This window comes from Rhinolophus sinicus, chromosome 12 (assembly GCF_057876585.1).
Source record: "Rhinolophus sinicus isolate RSI-liver-muscle chromosome 12, RSI-T2T, whole genome shotgun sequence".
Classification (NCBI taxonomy): domain Eukaryota; kingdom Metazoa; phylum Chordata; class Mammalia; order Chiroptera; family Rhinolophidae; genus Rhinolophus; species Rhinolophus sinicus.
This window is the reverse complement of record NC_142512.1, coordinates 7,364,832-7,381,226: the sequence shown is the minus strand read 5'-3', so window position 1 is coordinate 7,381,226 and position 16,395 is coordinate 7,364,832. Positions and strand designations below refer to the sequence as shown.

The 16,395-nt window shown below is 40.7% G+C and overlaps 1 protein-coding gene across 1 annotated transcript in view; it reads right to left on the bottom strand.

The window, feature by feature from the left end:
- Positions 1–484: 484 nt before the first annotated feature.
- The window catches only part of FBXW10B (F-box and WD repeat domain containing 10B), a 39,982-nt gene continuing 24,071 nt past the window's right edge, over positions 485–16,395 (bottom strand). The window contains exons 9-14 of the mRNA XM_074320006.2: positions 15,985–16,133; positions 14,890–15,032; positions 7,440–7,598; positions 5,513–5,784; positions 4,581–4,676; positions 485–2,279 (exon numbers count right to left, since the gene is read on the bottom strand). Of these exons, the coding sequence (XP_074176107.2) occupies positions 1,453–2,279; positions 4,581–4,676; positions 5,513–5,784; positions 7,440–7,598; positions 14,890–15,032; positions 15,985–16,133 (1,646 nt within the window). The 3' untranslated portion in view covers positions 485–1,452. The remainder of the gene's footprint in view (positions 2,280–4,580; positions 4,677–5,512; positions 5,785–7,439; positions 7,599–14,889; positions 15,033–15,984; positions 16,134–16,395) is intronic.

Below are 16,395 nucleotides of genomic sequence, written 5' to 3'. Positions count from 1 at the left end.
TCTCTGCGACAGCAACACCAGCTGAGTGTCCTACAATTTAATTCTGACACTGTCCACCTGGAGATAGCATCAGATCACACAGGTTAAGGGCTCAGTTCTACAAGACACACGCGCACGCGCGCGCACACACACACACACACACACTCAGGTGCGAGTCACAAGATCAGGTTATCACCTGTGCTTTTGATCAACTGGCTATAGATTGGAGATCCCAGCTACCCCCTCCTCGGGTTTAATTAATTTGCTAGAGCAGCTTACAGAACTGAGGGAAACACATTTACCAGTTTATTGAAGGCTATGATAAAGGATACAAATAAACAGGCAGATAAAGAGATACATTGGGCAAGGACTGGGAGGGTCCTGAGCACAGGAGTTTCTGTCCCCAGAGTTGGGGTGTATCACCCTCACAGTATGTGGATGTGTTCACCAACCTGGAAGCTCTTGGAACCCCCTTTTATGGGGATTTTTATGGAGCTTCCTCATATAGGCATGATCGATCATTAACTCCATTTCCAGCCACTTTCCTCTCTAACGAAGTGGGGAGTTGAGCTGAAAATTCCAAGCTTCTAATCATGGGGTGGTCCTTCTAGTGACCAGCCCCCACCCAGGAGCCACCCAGAGTCACCTCATTAGAACAAGGGATGCTCCTAGTGCTGTTATCACTCAGTAATTTACAAGGGTTTCAGGAGCTCTGTGCGAGGAACCAGGGGCAGAGGCCAATATATATTTCCTATTCTCTCACAGCATCCAAGGCCATGCTGAGACACTTTCCCCTTTGCACAGGCCTTGAGCTCTCCAATGGGCCATATCCCTCATGGTGAGCTGCACTCTTCTAAATGACCCGCCTGGACCCTAACACCGTCTACAGAAGGTTTAAGCAGAAACCTCACCACACTCAGTATAAGTGGTCCCTTTCATAGAAAGGGTAAAAATGTTTAATTCTCTTCCACAGGAATTAGTCCTGATAAGGAAATGAACTCATAGTGTTCTCAAATGCAATAGGTCAACCCCATTGAGGGCTTCTCCTTTTAGTTTCTTAACTGAACTCACTGAGCTTCATCAGGCTTCCAAGCAAAAATACCAATGCATTATTCTGATACAAAGCCGTCAGTTCATTTGCTGTAAAAATAATATCACTAAATTGGTAGTGATGAGTGGTATTTAATTTCCAATAATCACTTCTCCATCTCCCACCACCCATCAATGAAGTTGGGCTTCCATAAGTCTCATTGAATGGTTTTCAGTGGAGATACAAATGCCAATCTCTCCCAGCCTCCCTCTGTTTTCTTACTTTGATAATATCAGTTCTTTGGCTTATAGGAAGATAATTAAGAATCCCTACATTAATTGCCAGGGAACAGTAAAAATAAATAAATAAAAATAAAAGGCCAAACACCAACATCCACTTGGTTTTCTGTTTATTGTAAGCCATTGTAATTTCCCAAGGCTGGTTCAGATAAATATGTTTGGACCAAGTTCAGGGGCTGCTGTTTTCCCTTGTTTCATGAAATTATCTATAGATAGGCCTTTGATCTTCCTGATCCATGCAGCTTTGCGGGCTTTTTCTGGATTGACCATTCCCAGGGACATTCTGGACTGATATTCTTTCATCTTGGCTTGGCCATACTCTTTCTCCTCTTTCACTGTCAACAACATGAACTCAGTGTTCAATCTAAAAGGATTGAGAGCTTTGAAGAAACGAGGCTGTTCTTTCTTGACAGACTGGGTTGTCACGCTCACTGGCGGAGCCAGCATGCGGTTCGGTTTAATGACGTGCATGCTGGTTAAGGGGCTGAAGTTACGCACTGTCCCATCAATTGAACTGGTTGTTGGGTCTTTACCCATGAAGTTGCCAGAGAACCTGGAGCGGATAATCATAGGCTGGGGTATGGTGGACTGGACCCGAGAACTTTGCAAAGAGTTCTTCAAGTTAGGCTGCAGTTTCTGGATTTCAAGGGGAATATTGATTTGTTTCACATCTATGGGAGGGTTGCTGACTCTCAACCGATCAACTGCACGTTGGACTGCTGCTTGTCCTTTGAAGCTCAGGACCTTCCTTGGGTGTGAAATTGAAGGTGCCCTGACATCAGTGACTTGGGTCTGGGGCCTATGGGGATAGGCAAACTCCCCTGAATTATGGGCTTGCTGCAAAGCATTAACGGTAAGGAGAAACTGGTCTGGAGACATGGGGATTTCCCAGGACTTTTTCTTTGAGTAGTAACTGGTCAAGTCTCCAAGATTTTCCAGTTGTCCTTGTTTTTGTACTTTTGCCATATCATCTGGTGTTTCAAAAAAGAAAGAACGAAATCAACAAATCAGTGTTGCATGAAAAACATTAAGTACTTACACATGAAAATGAAATCCACTCTATCTGCTATGCAAACTGAGGTCTTTGTTGCCCAATGGATATGCCATCATGTGGGCAAAAAGCATCTGTGATACCAGAGATTATGACATATTCAACACAAGTTTTTAACAAATATGCTAGTACTTGTGTGCAATGTGTATTAACCTATAAATATGCATATGTTGGAGGGAACATATGTAATCCCAGTGTTCCACACATTTTTGAAAACATACCTCATTTATGATTCACACACAATAGGCCTTATAAATTTATAGTAACATACCTCTATTTTTAAACAAAAATTGTATCTCAAAATTTGATTTCCACCTTATTAATCAAATTTGACTCGAGATGATCTTTGGACATTTCCCAAAATCAAAACTCTCTTCAAAAAGAAAATATGTCACCCCTGGGAAATGCAAAATATCGTAGCATGAGCAAAAGGTAGTTCCTGAACAGAAGTTCCCAAAATATTCTGAACAACAGCAGTGGGTCCAAAAGTTGCTGACAAGGACCGGAGATTCATTCTGTCATATTACATTATGGTCAAGACCTCCAAGGTGCCTAAGACCTCGAGTTAACAAGGATGTCTTCATGGATGAGCAAATGTGTTACGTAAACATCGCTTTCATTTGGGCCTTTCCATTTTTACAATACCTCACAGATGCACTGAAAGCATTATTCTCATTTTACAAAAGGAATAACTGAGTCATGAAAAGTAGAAATTATTTGTCTAGTCTGACCTAGCAAGTCAAGATCTGTACCCCAAACTATACCAGTCTATAAAATGCAACCATGTGTTAAGCATACAATTTTCTCCAACCACATAGTTTTATCCCAAGATGTTTGTGTATGGACATACTAGGATGGAATGAAGCTTCAAATTTCTCTCCAACTTTTACTTTGTTAATTAAATAATATTTTATTAAAACATATAAAACTAAATGAAATGAAGATGTCAAAATCTTCCCCACTCTCAATCCCTGAATAAACCATTCTCCACGTGTGTGTGTACATGTGTGACAAAACACAGTGTTTTTTTTCCTTTTATAAAAAAGAATTGTGATGGCTCATTGTTCATTAACTTGTCTTTTTTTTGTATCATAATATATTCTGGACCTCTTTTCAAGTCAATATATGTCGATCCTCATAACACAACTTTTAGCTGTTGTATAACATTGCACAGTATGGATTTTTCCTTATCTACTTAGTCACTGCCCACTGATAGACATTTAGTTTGTTAGTTATCATCCTTAAAGTAATGCAAATATCATTTTTACGTATCATACAAGCAAGTGAAAAATGATGGATAACACGCAGTGTTGGCATGAGTGCAGTGGGAGCTCTCATGCATTCTTGGTGGGATGATAAATTGATACATCATTTTTAAAAGACGACCATGGCAATCTCTTTCTACTTTTTGAATGCAGTTATCCTTTGGCTCCACAGTGCCACCCATAGGACTTTACCCTACACGTATACCTACACAGGTACACAGATATACTAGTAGGTACATACAAGGATGCCCACTAAAAATTTACCCTCACCTTGAGGCTAGTCTCTGCAGGGAGTTTGATTCAAAGAAACACTATTATATTAGCCAAAACTATTTGAAAGACCTTTTAAATCTTTACCAAAGTCTCTCAAAAACAACAAAGGACATACCATTTGTGATGTCCAGTAACTCTTCTTAAAAGCCTCTTCCCCATCGCTCTCCCTTATCTCCTTATCTCACATACATAGCACCCACCCCCAAATCTATCTCCTCCCTCATGAAATCCCCTAAAATGCCCTCTGAAATCAATCATAACTGCCTCTTCTCTCTTCTGTTGTGTCCATTACTCAAATTGATGACAGAACAGTCCAAGAAGTGAGGAGGCTAAATAGCAGGGAAGGGAGGCAGGCTGTGAGCCCCAAATTGGAAACTTAGTTCTTACAAAGGTTCTCATTCTGTAGCCTCAAGTAAGTAAGGAGACAATTAAGGAAAACCAATCACTCTTAGGAAAAGCCAGGTATTTTATCCCTTCTGAATTCTCAAAAGATAAAGTTATTGACCTGCTGAAAAACTAGACTGAACAAAGAGAGAGAGAGAGAGAGAGAGAGAGAGAGAGAGAGAGAGAGAGAGAGGAGAAGAGACACATGTTGGATCTTGAGACTGATTCAGAATGAAGTATCACCATCTTATCTCCTACGAGGGATTTTGCCTCCAAACTCTTCTGCCCATCATCCATACCATTTGCCTCTTTAGAAACAGGACTCGCTCTCTTCTTGCCATCTCTTCCGGGTGGTCTTGACTTTCCTTCACTTTGCGGTGCCTCTGTTGACACTGCTAAATTAAGATCGAGGAGGAAACCATAGTAATTATATAATTCAGTTAGGTCTGAATAATGAGGGCATTGCTGATCATTTGACTGGTTTTCACCCAAACCATCACCTTATTGTTTACTGTATGAAACCAGGTAGCCACCTAGAAGATTAGATCCCCTCCTTACTCTCCTCCTACCCACTTTTCCTACTGATTGTTAAGCTCTAAGCATTATCTAAAACTCTTGGTCCTCTTAGCTGACCATTCATAGTGTAATATGCTGGGAGGCGATCTATTGATCTGTGGGTCCAATTTCACATGCCAAACATAGGGCAGGTAAAAGAGAGGAGTCTGGCTACTCTAGCCTCCACATAATTTATTCTTTGTATGCCTTAAAAATGGCATGAGCCATGCCACTCCCCCACACACCTACATACATACATACACACGTACACACACAGACGTATCTTTATAGCTAATATTTTCCAGGTATGCATGTTATCAATTGGGGGTCTAAAGATAATACATCCTGCATAGAACATTTTTCTGCAGTATAATAATATCTCCTCTCTGTCCTAAGAAAATAATTATGTATTATATGTTTGATTCAGGGGCATGGCCGGAGGGTGTTAGTTACTTCTTTTTTGTTTTAGTGACAATTATTAAGGGATAATGTTAGCTGCTATACAAAGATTCTAATAAGTCTGAAAACTTAGGCCTTGAAAATCAGGAGGTTCCCTTGAGCTGTCTAACAAATTGGCTAATCAAAGAGAATGGCTCATACCTCCCTTAAAGGTAGGGATTTATATCATCATGAAACCATTGACGAAAATATCCCACACAGAAGTCAGCTCTCTTACCTGTCAGTAACCTGGCTGACTTCAGGAGAACACGGGACCTGTGAAGTTTAGTTAACAGGGACTTTGGGGCCACCATTTGTTTACTGGATATGGAGTCCCCCAGGCTGTAAACCTGAGTGCTAGACTTGGAGAGGACTTCTGTGAGGTTGTTTTCTTCCCTGTCCTCCTCTTTATCCTTATTCTTCTTTGGCTTGGGCCGTTCCAGGGAGTACTGCCAGTTTATATTCTCAAACTGGAACATGAGAATATTGCTCTCCGTGTTGATCAACATCCTGGAACCAAAACGATAAGATTGCCCAGTAAAGGAGCACGGAGGCTGCCACTGCTGAGCCTCCAAACATGCACTGCAACTACCGTCCTGTCCAAGCCTGAGGTCAAGGGAATATCCCCAGGAGATTCCTGTAGGTGTGGTGTGGGTTCCTGGAGGGTCTAGAGTGACGACAGCATGCCATGCAGCTGGGCTTATCAACTCTGTGGCTGTTTTTCTTAAAAACTACATGTGAACAGGGCACATATGTTCTGATTACATCGTTTCTCGAGTTGAAATATTTTTAAATGAACTGCTGTTCTTGGAGTGAGTGCCAAGTACCTAAGGATGCCCAAAGCAGAAGGCTTAGGTACTCGGCACACAGAGGTCTTGAAATTCACTTTTTTAAAGCACAGCATCCAAACGTCATGTTTCTATTGCTGTGATAGGGATGTGAAAAACTCTTGGATGGGGAGGGCTTCCCTCCCTCACTGACCCTCCAGTCCACTCTCCTTCACTCCATCACTCCAAGGTCTCTGTGCGTGCTCTACATTTCGACAGAACATTTGTACTTTATAAAGCAGGATGATTTCCATCTTCCCTAATTTCCACTTTTATGCCCTGGTAGGAAAGGAGTTTCAAACATGGGCCCCCCGAGAACTGTCCCCACACACCCATTGGTTTCTGTTGTTCACAGTATTCACAGAGTAAGCTGCTTTCCCCGCTCTGCCTAGGTCTCCTATAACCATAAACAAAAGACAGAAAGACTATGTGGAGGTTCATTTCTGCTCCAAAGGGCTACAATTTTAAGACCTTAACTGTTCATGCAAATCTCTAAAAGAGTGACTTGTCTTGGTTAAAATTTAGGGAATCACTGCAATTAGACTTATTTGTACTCAATCCAAAGGAAATTTTCTCCCTTCAGATATCATGAATGAGAAAAAGTCAGAGGTGATTCTTTTTTTAACAACATTATTACCTTGCAACTGAAAAGTGTTTATTTAATGAGACTTATTACCAGCCCAACCTCTTTAAGATGGGAAATAGTATTAGCAAAGTTTTATTAAAGGGAAGGCAATATGGTTCAGGAGATTAACTGGTGCCTCAAGTGAACCTGTGGTAGAATTTAAAAGATATTTGGATATTTCCACATAATATCACCCTGAACGTAGCATATAACAAACGTAGTAAAATACACAATTAGCTTAATCATGGTTCTGGTTTCTAGAAACTCACCTGCTCAGTACGGCCCCCACTGGACACCGGACCCCCTGATACTGCCATCTCCCACCCTCCTGGAGGTCTCTGCCTCAGAAGTGAAGCATTAGAAACAGCTGGTGGAGCTCTTAGACAGCAGAATGCATGCTCAGGAAGCAAGCAGGGCCAGGTTTGCAGGTTTGCTGAACTGGGGTCCCTGCAGCAAAGCTATGTGCACTCACTGCATGATTTGCCCGGGCATTCAGAACAAATGAAGAGTAATGTGAACCCTGATTGCTAAGTTGGGTGCAAAGTCCGATTAGTCCCTCATAAGACTATTACTCTCCTCCAGCCAAAACTGGAAGGGAGCCCAGTTTTACCCACTCTCTCCTACTGCCAGCAAATCCAGGGCTGGTATGCCAGAGAAAAAAAGTCATCCAAACAGAAGTGCTCACAGCTCCCACCTTCACACCTACCACCCACCTGTTGCCCTGAATAAAGAAGGACAGCACAGGATCACCTCTGCCATTGATTTTCATCACCTTCAGACAGTTGCCATTTAGGAAATTGTAAATGCGGATCTTGCCATCAGCACAGGCACTGATGACTCGGAGGAAGAGAAGAGCCACGTGCAGCACCTCCCTGGAAGGGAACAGGGGAACAGGTGGTAACCATCTCTGGTAAACTGCCTAGGTTTTCTGTAGTTCCGGGTATTTCGTGCACGGTTGGGAGGCAGTGGTCATAACTGTCCCGGAAATGATGTTTGCCATCATTTTATAATTCTGGATGTAAACCACTAACCCTCAAGACATGGCTGCACTCTTCCCATTCTGCAGGTACTTTTCCTGCAATGTGGTCACAGTGCCACAAGGTGGCAAAATACAAAGGCTTATGCCACAGTTGTGGGGTTGGGTGGGCGGGGGTTCTACCGAATAATCATGCTTTTCTGTTACAGTTTGATTCCTAGCTACTGACTTCTACAAAAGTCATGCTGAGAATTATTTAACGTTTTGATTCCTTTTCAAATAGTATTATTAAAGAAAAAGAAACATAACAAAAGGGAAAATGACTATCTTTATATGAAGAAAAAACCTGGCATTTGAATAGTTTCTTCTGGGTCTTAAATTGGTGGCTTTCATTCTTTCAGGACAAAATTGTTCCCAGGTACAAGATGTGTTGTTTCCCTTTTGTGATGACCAGCAAGAAAATAGAAAGGACCCAGGAGATAGACAGATGCCTTTAACAAAAGCCTCCCTACAACAGCTGGGTCCAAGTGGGACTCCAGGTATGTGGAGTATTCAATTCTGAGAAGTGTAATTATCCCATTCCTGTTAATGATACTGAAAAGTTGAATTTGATCTCACCAATTCGTTTGATCTTATACGCAAAGCAAGTCCACCAATCCCTGCCATCTCTACCCATCTAATTTCATCCATGGACTAGCTCATGTGCTACTTTCTCCATAAAACCATCTCTTGTCTCGGTCTCCCCCCCCCCATACACACACACATACACAAATTTTAGGTATACTGACAGTCTCTTGGGCACAACCCAGGTCTTATTCATCTGTGCATGCCCAGCACAGGGCCTAGCCCATAGCAGGCCCTCAATAAATATTTGTTGGAAAAGTGAGTGTTGGCTTGTGTTTCAAAATATGATCATTGCTACAGTGTGTCAAAAGAATGACACCCACCCCCATCCCATACCATTTGGCCTTAGCTTTGGTCAGATCCAAGGGCCAGATTAAGATTTTTCAAGGACCCAACCACTAGCAAAAAAGAAATAACGAGGTCCTTGAAAGGCGGGAGCATACTTAGCATATTCAAAAAACAGCGAAGAGGCCAATGTGGCTTGAATCCCTCTTCATGTGGTAGATGATAGATAGATAGATGATTGATTGAGTGATTGATTGATAGATGATTGATAGATAGATAGACAGATAGATAGATATAAAGTATACATTAAGTATAAGAAAGACCAACAAAGTTCTAGTTTTTTTCTAAGATGTAAATACAATTTTCTTGGTATCCTAAGTGCATCATAGTCCATCTATAGGGGAATCCAACTCTAGGAAACATGCCTTGTGATGAAAGGGTTTGCCTCTATCTTTATCTCTTTTGATCTTGCTGAGCTGGGTCTGCACTTTTTTTAGGTTCATTCCTCTGACATTTTGTAGTTCAGCCTATATCATTATAGCCCAGTGGCAAAAAGCATAGGCTGTGAGATCAGAACCTGGGATAAAAACCTGATTCTACCACTTACTGGCTGTGTAACCTTGAAAAAGTAACTTAACCTCTCAGTCTTCAGTCTTCTTTTCTATGAAAAAGGGATAGTGATTTCTGCCTCAGGGAATTGCTGTCGTGATTAAATTAATGAAGATATTCCAAAAACAGCCCAGTACCTGACTTAGTAGTGGTTATTATGATCCTAGCAGAGACTAGTTTCCTTTCAGGTTTTATCTCTGCCCTGAAAATGTTATTTGTCTCCTTCTTTGTTCCTTCCTTATTAAAAGACACTGCAGAGAGTGATGCCATTGAAAATGGTAGAAACAGGAACTCCAAAATTCTGCCCTTCCATAAAAGCAATGAAAAAAATGGCAAAAAACTGTCAACTTTTTAGGAACTCTGGAAAATAATCAAAGGCTCGCAGCAACCCAGGAAGCACTTAGACAAGAAAAATGGCTTAGTCTCACCAAGAAGCCTAGTCCCTTTCTTAACTCCCAGCCCAGTGCTGGCCGTGAAAATAACAGCCTGAATTCCTGGTACTGGAGAAAACAGAACAGACCTCATTCACAATGAATTATTTGACCTGTCTGGTGGTTTCCTGGGAGAGTGACTCAAAAAAACTTGTGTTTATTTCACCTTACTAGAAACTCACCAAGAGCTAAAGCTGTTACCTAGGTAGGATTTGTTGAAAACATTTATAGGCAAATATTTTCATCACTGCTGCCTAAGGCAATAGATAGCTGTTGAAGCAAACAATACACTAACCAAAAATCGTTGAAGAAAAATCTGGGGAATAAAATGTCCACAGGACTTTTAAAAGCTCATACATATTCCTGGAACTCTATATGGCCACATATATGGCTGTGCATCTGCTTGGGAAAAACTGAAATACCCCTAAGCTCTCACTCTTGGCTAACCTTGATATTCTGCACAAACAGGAAGTAATAGCTAAGGCAGAGTTGTAACCTGCCTGGCTGAGTGTTGAAGGCTTCCCTCAATAGGCATACATAATCCCTTGACAAAGAATGGGAGATATTCCCAGGTATTCAAGTAAATCTTTTTCCAGTCACTAGTGTACCACCAAGGTAATAAAACAGGGACTTCAGTAGCCAAACAACACAAAGAATACAGACACACCAAACAAACAAACACTAAAAACTACAATAAGCAACAACAAAAACAAACTCTGGGGATGAGAGAGATTTGATTTCTAGAGTTGTCATATTAAAATATTCAAATTGGAAGAAAAGGGAATACTTCCTAACTTGTTTTACAAGGCCAACATTACCCTGATACCAAAACCAGGCAAGGAAAACACACAAAAAAGGAAATTACAGGACAATATCTCTGATGAACATACATGCAAAAATCCTAAACAAAACACTAGCAAATTGAATAAAACAATACATTAAAAGAATAATACATCATAATCAAGTGGGAATGCAAGGATGGTTTAATATCTGTAAAGCAATCAAGGTGATATACCACATTAACAAAATAAAAGATAAAAATCATATCATCAAATGAATAGAGGGAGAAAAGCATTTGATAAGATGCAACACCCATTTATAATAAAAACTCTCAACAAAGTAGGTATAGAAGGAACATATCTCAACATAATGAAGGCTATGTATAAAAAACCCACACCTAATATCATGCTTAGTGATAAAAAGCTGAAACCTTTTCTTCTAATATCAGGAACAAGACAAAGATGCCCACTCTCACCACTGTTATTCAACACAGTATGGGAAGTTCTAGCCAGAGCAATCAGGCACGCAAAAGAAATCAAAGGCTTTCAAATTGGAAATAAAGAAGTAAAACTACCACTCTTTGCAAATGACATGGTTCTATATATATAGATTAAAACCATAAAGACTCCACACACAAAAAAACTCTTAGAAACAATAAGTAAACATAGGAAAGTTTCAGGATACAAAATCAATATACAAGAATCTGTTGCATTCCTATATAATAACAATGAAATATCAGAAAGAGAAATGAAGAAAACAATCTCATTTACATCCCAGCAAAAAGAATAAAATACCTAGGAATAAACTTAACAAAAGAAGTGAAGGACATGTACGCTGAAAACTATGAGACATTGTTGAAAGAACTGAAGAAGACATAAAGAAATGGAAAGATATTCCATGCTTGTAAATTAGAAGAATTAACATTGTTAAAATGATCACATTACTTAAAGCAGTATATAGACTTAATTCAAGCTCTATCAAAATCCCAGCATTTCTCACAGAAATAGAACAAAAAAAATCCTCAAATTTGTGTGGAACCACAAAAGACCCCCACATAGCTAAAGCAATCCTTAGGGGGGAAAAAAGAACAACGCCAGAAGTATCACAATCCCTGACTTCAAACTATACTACAGAGCTATAATAATCAAAACAGTATGGTATTGTCAGAAAAACAGACACATAGACCACTGGAAAAGAACTGAGAGGCCAGAGATAAACCTATACATATATGAGCAACTAATTTTCAACAAAGAAGCCAAAACATACAATGAAGAAAAGGAAGCCTTTTCAATAAATGGTGTTGGGAAAACCACATGCAAAAGAATGAAACTAGCCTGCTATCTGGCACCATACACAAAAATTAACTCAAAATTGATTACAGACTTAAATATAAGACCTGAAACAATAAGAATCATAGAAGAAAACATAGGCACTAAACTTATGAACCTTGGTCTCAGAGGAGACTTTGAAAACTTGACCCCAAAGGCAAGGGCAGTAAGGGCAAAAATAAAAGCTTCTGCACAGCTGAAGAAACCATCAACAAGACAGACAACCAACCAAATGGAAGAAGATATTCGTAAATGATACCTCCAATAAGGGGCTAATATCAAAAATTTATAAAGAACTCATATAACTCAACGAGAAAAAATAAACAATCCAATTTAAAAAATGGGCAGAGAATCTGACTGGACACTTTTCCACAGAAGACATATAGATGGCCAAAAGGTACATGAAAAAATGCTCAACATCACTAGTTATAAGGGAAATGCATATCAAAATCACAATGAGATATCACCTCACACTCATTAGAATGGCTACTATCAATAAGACAAGAAATAACAAGTATTGGAGAGGATGTGGAGCAAAGGGATCCCTTGTGCACTGCTGGGAGGAATGTAAATTGGTGCAGCCACTATGGAAAACAGTATGAAGATTTCTCAAAAATTTAGAAATGGAGCTACCATATGACCCAGCAATCCCTCTTCTGGGTATCTACCCCCAAAATCTGAAAACACTATTTCATAAAGATATATGTACCCATATGTTCACTGCAGCATTGTTTACAATAGCCAAGGCATGGAAACAACCCAGTTGTCCTTCAACAGATGATTGCATAAAGAAGATGTGGTATATATATGAAATAAAATACTACTCACCCATTAAAACGATGAAATATTGTGATTTGCAACAACAAATGATTGGATCTTAAGAGTATTGTGCTAAGTGAAATAAGTCAGGCAGAAAAGGACAAGAACCACATAATTTCACTCATATGTGGGAATATATAACAAAAACCTGGAGCTGAACTGCACCCTTCACAACTAAGATTGAAAGGACAACAACTTGACTTGGAAAAAGTCCTGGAAGTACACACTGTTCGCCAATAAAGTCCTGTTCCCCTTCCTCAATAATAAAAATCTTAAAAAGAAAAAGCAACAAGTGAATAAACAAACAACCAAACAAAAAAAAACCTCATAGATACAGACAAGAGAATGGTGGTTACCAGAGGGGAAAGGGGGAGGGGGAGGATGAAGAGGGTAAAGGGGATCAAATACAAGGTGATGGAAGGAGACCATCACCTTCGGGTGGTGAGCACATAATATATGTTGTATTATAAATTTGTGTATATGATTTTTATATAATGTTATTAAACCAACGTTACCCCAATAAATTTAATAATAAAAAATGAAATATTCAAATTCCAGTTTTCAACAAAACATTATAAAGCATAAAAAGATACTAGAGAGTATGGCCCATATGCAGGGAAAAAGTAATCAATAGAGACTGTCCCCAAGGAAGCCCAGTGGTTGAGCTTTCTAGATAAAGACTTGAAATCATCTATTTTGATATGTACAAATCGCTAATGGAAAGTATTAAAACAGTGTCTCACCAAATAGAGAATATCAATAAAGTTAGAAATTATAAAAGGATCCAAATTGAAATTCTGGAGTTGAACAATGAAAATTTACTAGAGGGGCTTAACAGCAAATTCAAGGAGGCAGATGAACAAAGTACTTGAAGAGAGATCAATTGAGATTATCCAGTCTAAAGAACAGAAAGGAAAAAGAATAAAGAAAAATGGATAGAACTTCAGAAACCTGTGTGACATCATCAAACATCAACATATGCATAATAGGAATCCAAGAATGAGAGGAGAAAAGAGGGCAGAAAGGAAATTTGAATAAAAGTTTGGATAATACATATGACATGCGATGGGACTTACTGATAGTCGCTTAAGGGTTGGATAAATCACTGAACACAGGCCCTACCCAGCACCCACTCATCCATAATGCAGTCATATGCCACAGACAGACCATATACAGAGGATGCCAAAAACGTGTATACACATCTAAGAAAGGAAAAAAACTGTACTAAAATTGTAATACTCAATATATACCAATAACAAAAGATGAGTACAAGTCATGTGTATACATTTTTTGGTACCCCGATTTGGAGATTATATATATGTATATGTATTTTATAATTATTATATATATTACATATTATATATTATATATAAAATATATAATATATTTCCTTATACCCTCATAAGAACCTCTTGAACAGGCACACTGGCTTTGTGGGAGTGCCCCTTTCACCTCCCACAAAGCCAGTGTGCCTGTTCAAGAGGTTCTTATGAGGGTATAAGGAAATCTAGGGCCATATTTTACTAAATAACTATCCCCTGATAGATCCCCTGGAAGATCCATTAACTCTTTTAATCAATTTCCCTCCCTGGAACTGTTTGTACTGCACTCAGAGTAAGAAGAATTATTCATGTAGTACAGAGTGGCAGAGAGCAGCCTGTAAAACCTATGGCCATAGTAAAACCATTAACTGACCAAAATACCCTTTCCAAATAACCCAGAGGTGACCTCAGACTGCTTCTCAAATGGCTCCAAGCAGCCACCACCACTAAATTGGGATTGGAATTGTAAAATGAAATCCATTTGCTATCCTGGAATAGAATCTAGCCCACAGGCTTTAAGTAAGCGCTTTCTTTAACCCCTTAGTTATTTTTAAACCTTTGTCTCTTGGATCATTTTAAGCTTCTGTGAACACAGGATTCCCTGGGGTAAAGACTAATTCCAAGAATTTTAATTTTAGTGGATTTGGCATTAGTTGGGATGGTTCCACGAACATTCATAGGTTTGGTAGGTAACAGATATATCACATGTATCATAAGTATAACATTTCAAACACTTCTCAAAATTCACATCTATTATTGTTATTTCTTAATAAAAACAAGTGAGGGTGGGAGAGGGACTAGCCAAACAGAGGGTGGTGGGGTGAAATGGGTAACAGGTAGAGGAGGGAAACAGAAAAGGGTGAGGAGCAATGGGAACAAAAGGTCAGTAGACAGCAGAAGGAAATGATCTGCCCCAAATCGAAGTCTAGGCTGGGACGCATAAAGAAGAGAGCACTCCATTCATCAGATAAGGCTTTCCTGCCACGTACTTTGGATGCTTGAAGGCCATGAGGCATCGCTCATACTTTCCCACCATGCTCCAGGCCATGACCAGGCCGTCAGTACTTCCCGAGAGGAGATGCCACCGGTCAAAGCACAGACACTTCACAGCTCCCTCGTGGCCACTGAGAGTCTGCAAGGAAAGATGCCTCTGATTTCAACCCATCTTCAGCTCAGACTGTGACTCCTTCAAGGGCCAAAGCTGGAGGCTTCTTTAGATGAATTCCAGCGCCACACTCCACCAATCCATGATTACTACTCACTTGGTACTTAACTAAGGTGACTGCACTAAGAAGGCCTGTGGAGTCCAGGCCTCCGTCTCTCCAGAGCTCTCTTCCCAATGAAGGAAGAATGCGATCAGGGAGAGGACTTGCTCCCGGTGGTTCTGTGGCTGAGGCAAGCCCCATCTTCCTGGAGTACCAGAGAGGGGCAGAATTCAGCATTCTCTGCTGCCAGAAAGTAAAGGGTCAAGTGTACCGTTCCCAGCTCCTTACCAGGATCCAGTGGGCACCTGGGGCATCCCCGTGCCTACAAAACTGGTTAGATTAAGTGACAGGATTGGTAGGGAGAAAATCCACCAGCAAGGCCAACAGCTTCTCACTATGATCTTGTGCTCCTGGCATAAATGCTATCTCACCATTACCCACTAGGGCCAAGTGGTTTCAAATCGAACAAGAACATTTTGTGTGTGGGAACATTTGATCACTTTCAAGACAGTCCATGTTCTCATCAGAGAGTAAGGAGAAAAACCATTGTGACTTTGTTCATCCCCTTACCCCATGCCAGAATTGGGGTAGAATATTCTAGAAAAGAAAAAGGTGCTTTATCTCTACAATGTTGAAACATCCTGAGCCCATATATATCATGCCGCATCAGAGTACAGTCTTCCACTACCACCTCCATGACAACATGAGTCACATGGGCCCTGACCCTCCACCAACTCAGAATGACCACCTTATGGGGGAGCAGGGGGGCTTCCCCTTCTGCTCTGGGGTGGTCTGGGGGACTACATGGGGGGAAATCATCAGTCTCCTCCAATCCATCACCACCAGTGCCCCATTCCCTCCACTGCCCACCTCCCTTACCTTTACAAGCTGAGCCATGACAATGTGCCACACTTTGACTATCCCTCGCTCACAGCTGCTCACAATGTAGGTGTCATTGATCCTGGTGGCCAAGATGGGGTCTTTGTGTTTAAAGGTCTTCAGGCACTTCCCTGTCTCTACATCCCATGCTGGAAGGCAGAGGTAGAGAGAGAGGTTGGGATGAGGAGGAGGAGGGGGATGAAGTCAGGTTACAGTGGAGTTCCACACCTTGTCACAGAAGCTACAACTAGCAGAGCTCATCATGTCAGACCCCAGTAGGCCTTTGCCTGGCCCAGCAGCCCTGCAGGCTCACCAACAGCTCCAGGTACCTGCCGCACAGAGCTCCCTGACCATGGCCTTTGGGAGAGTCAGCAATGCCTAGACCTTGGCTCTGACCCCAGAACTTAGCCT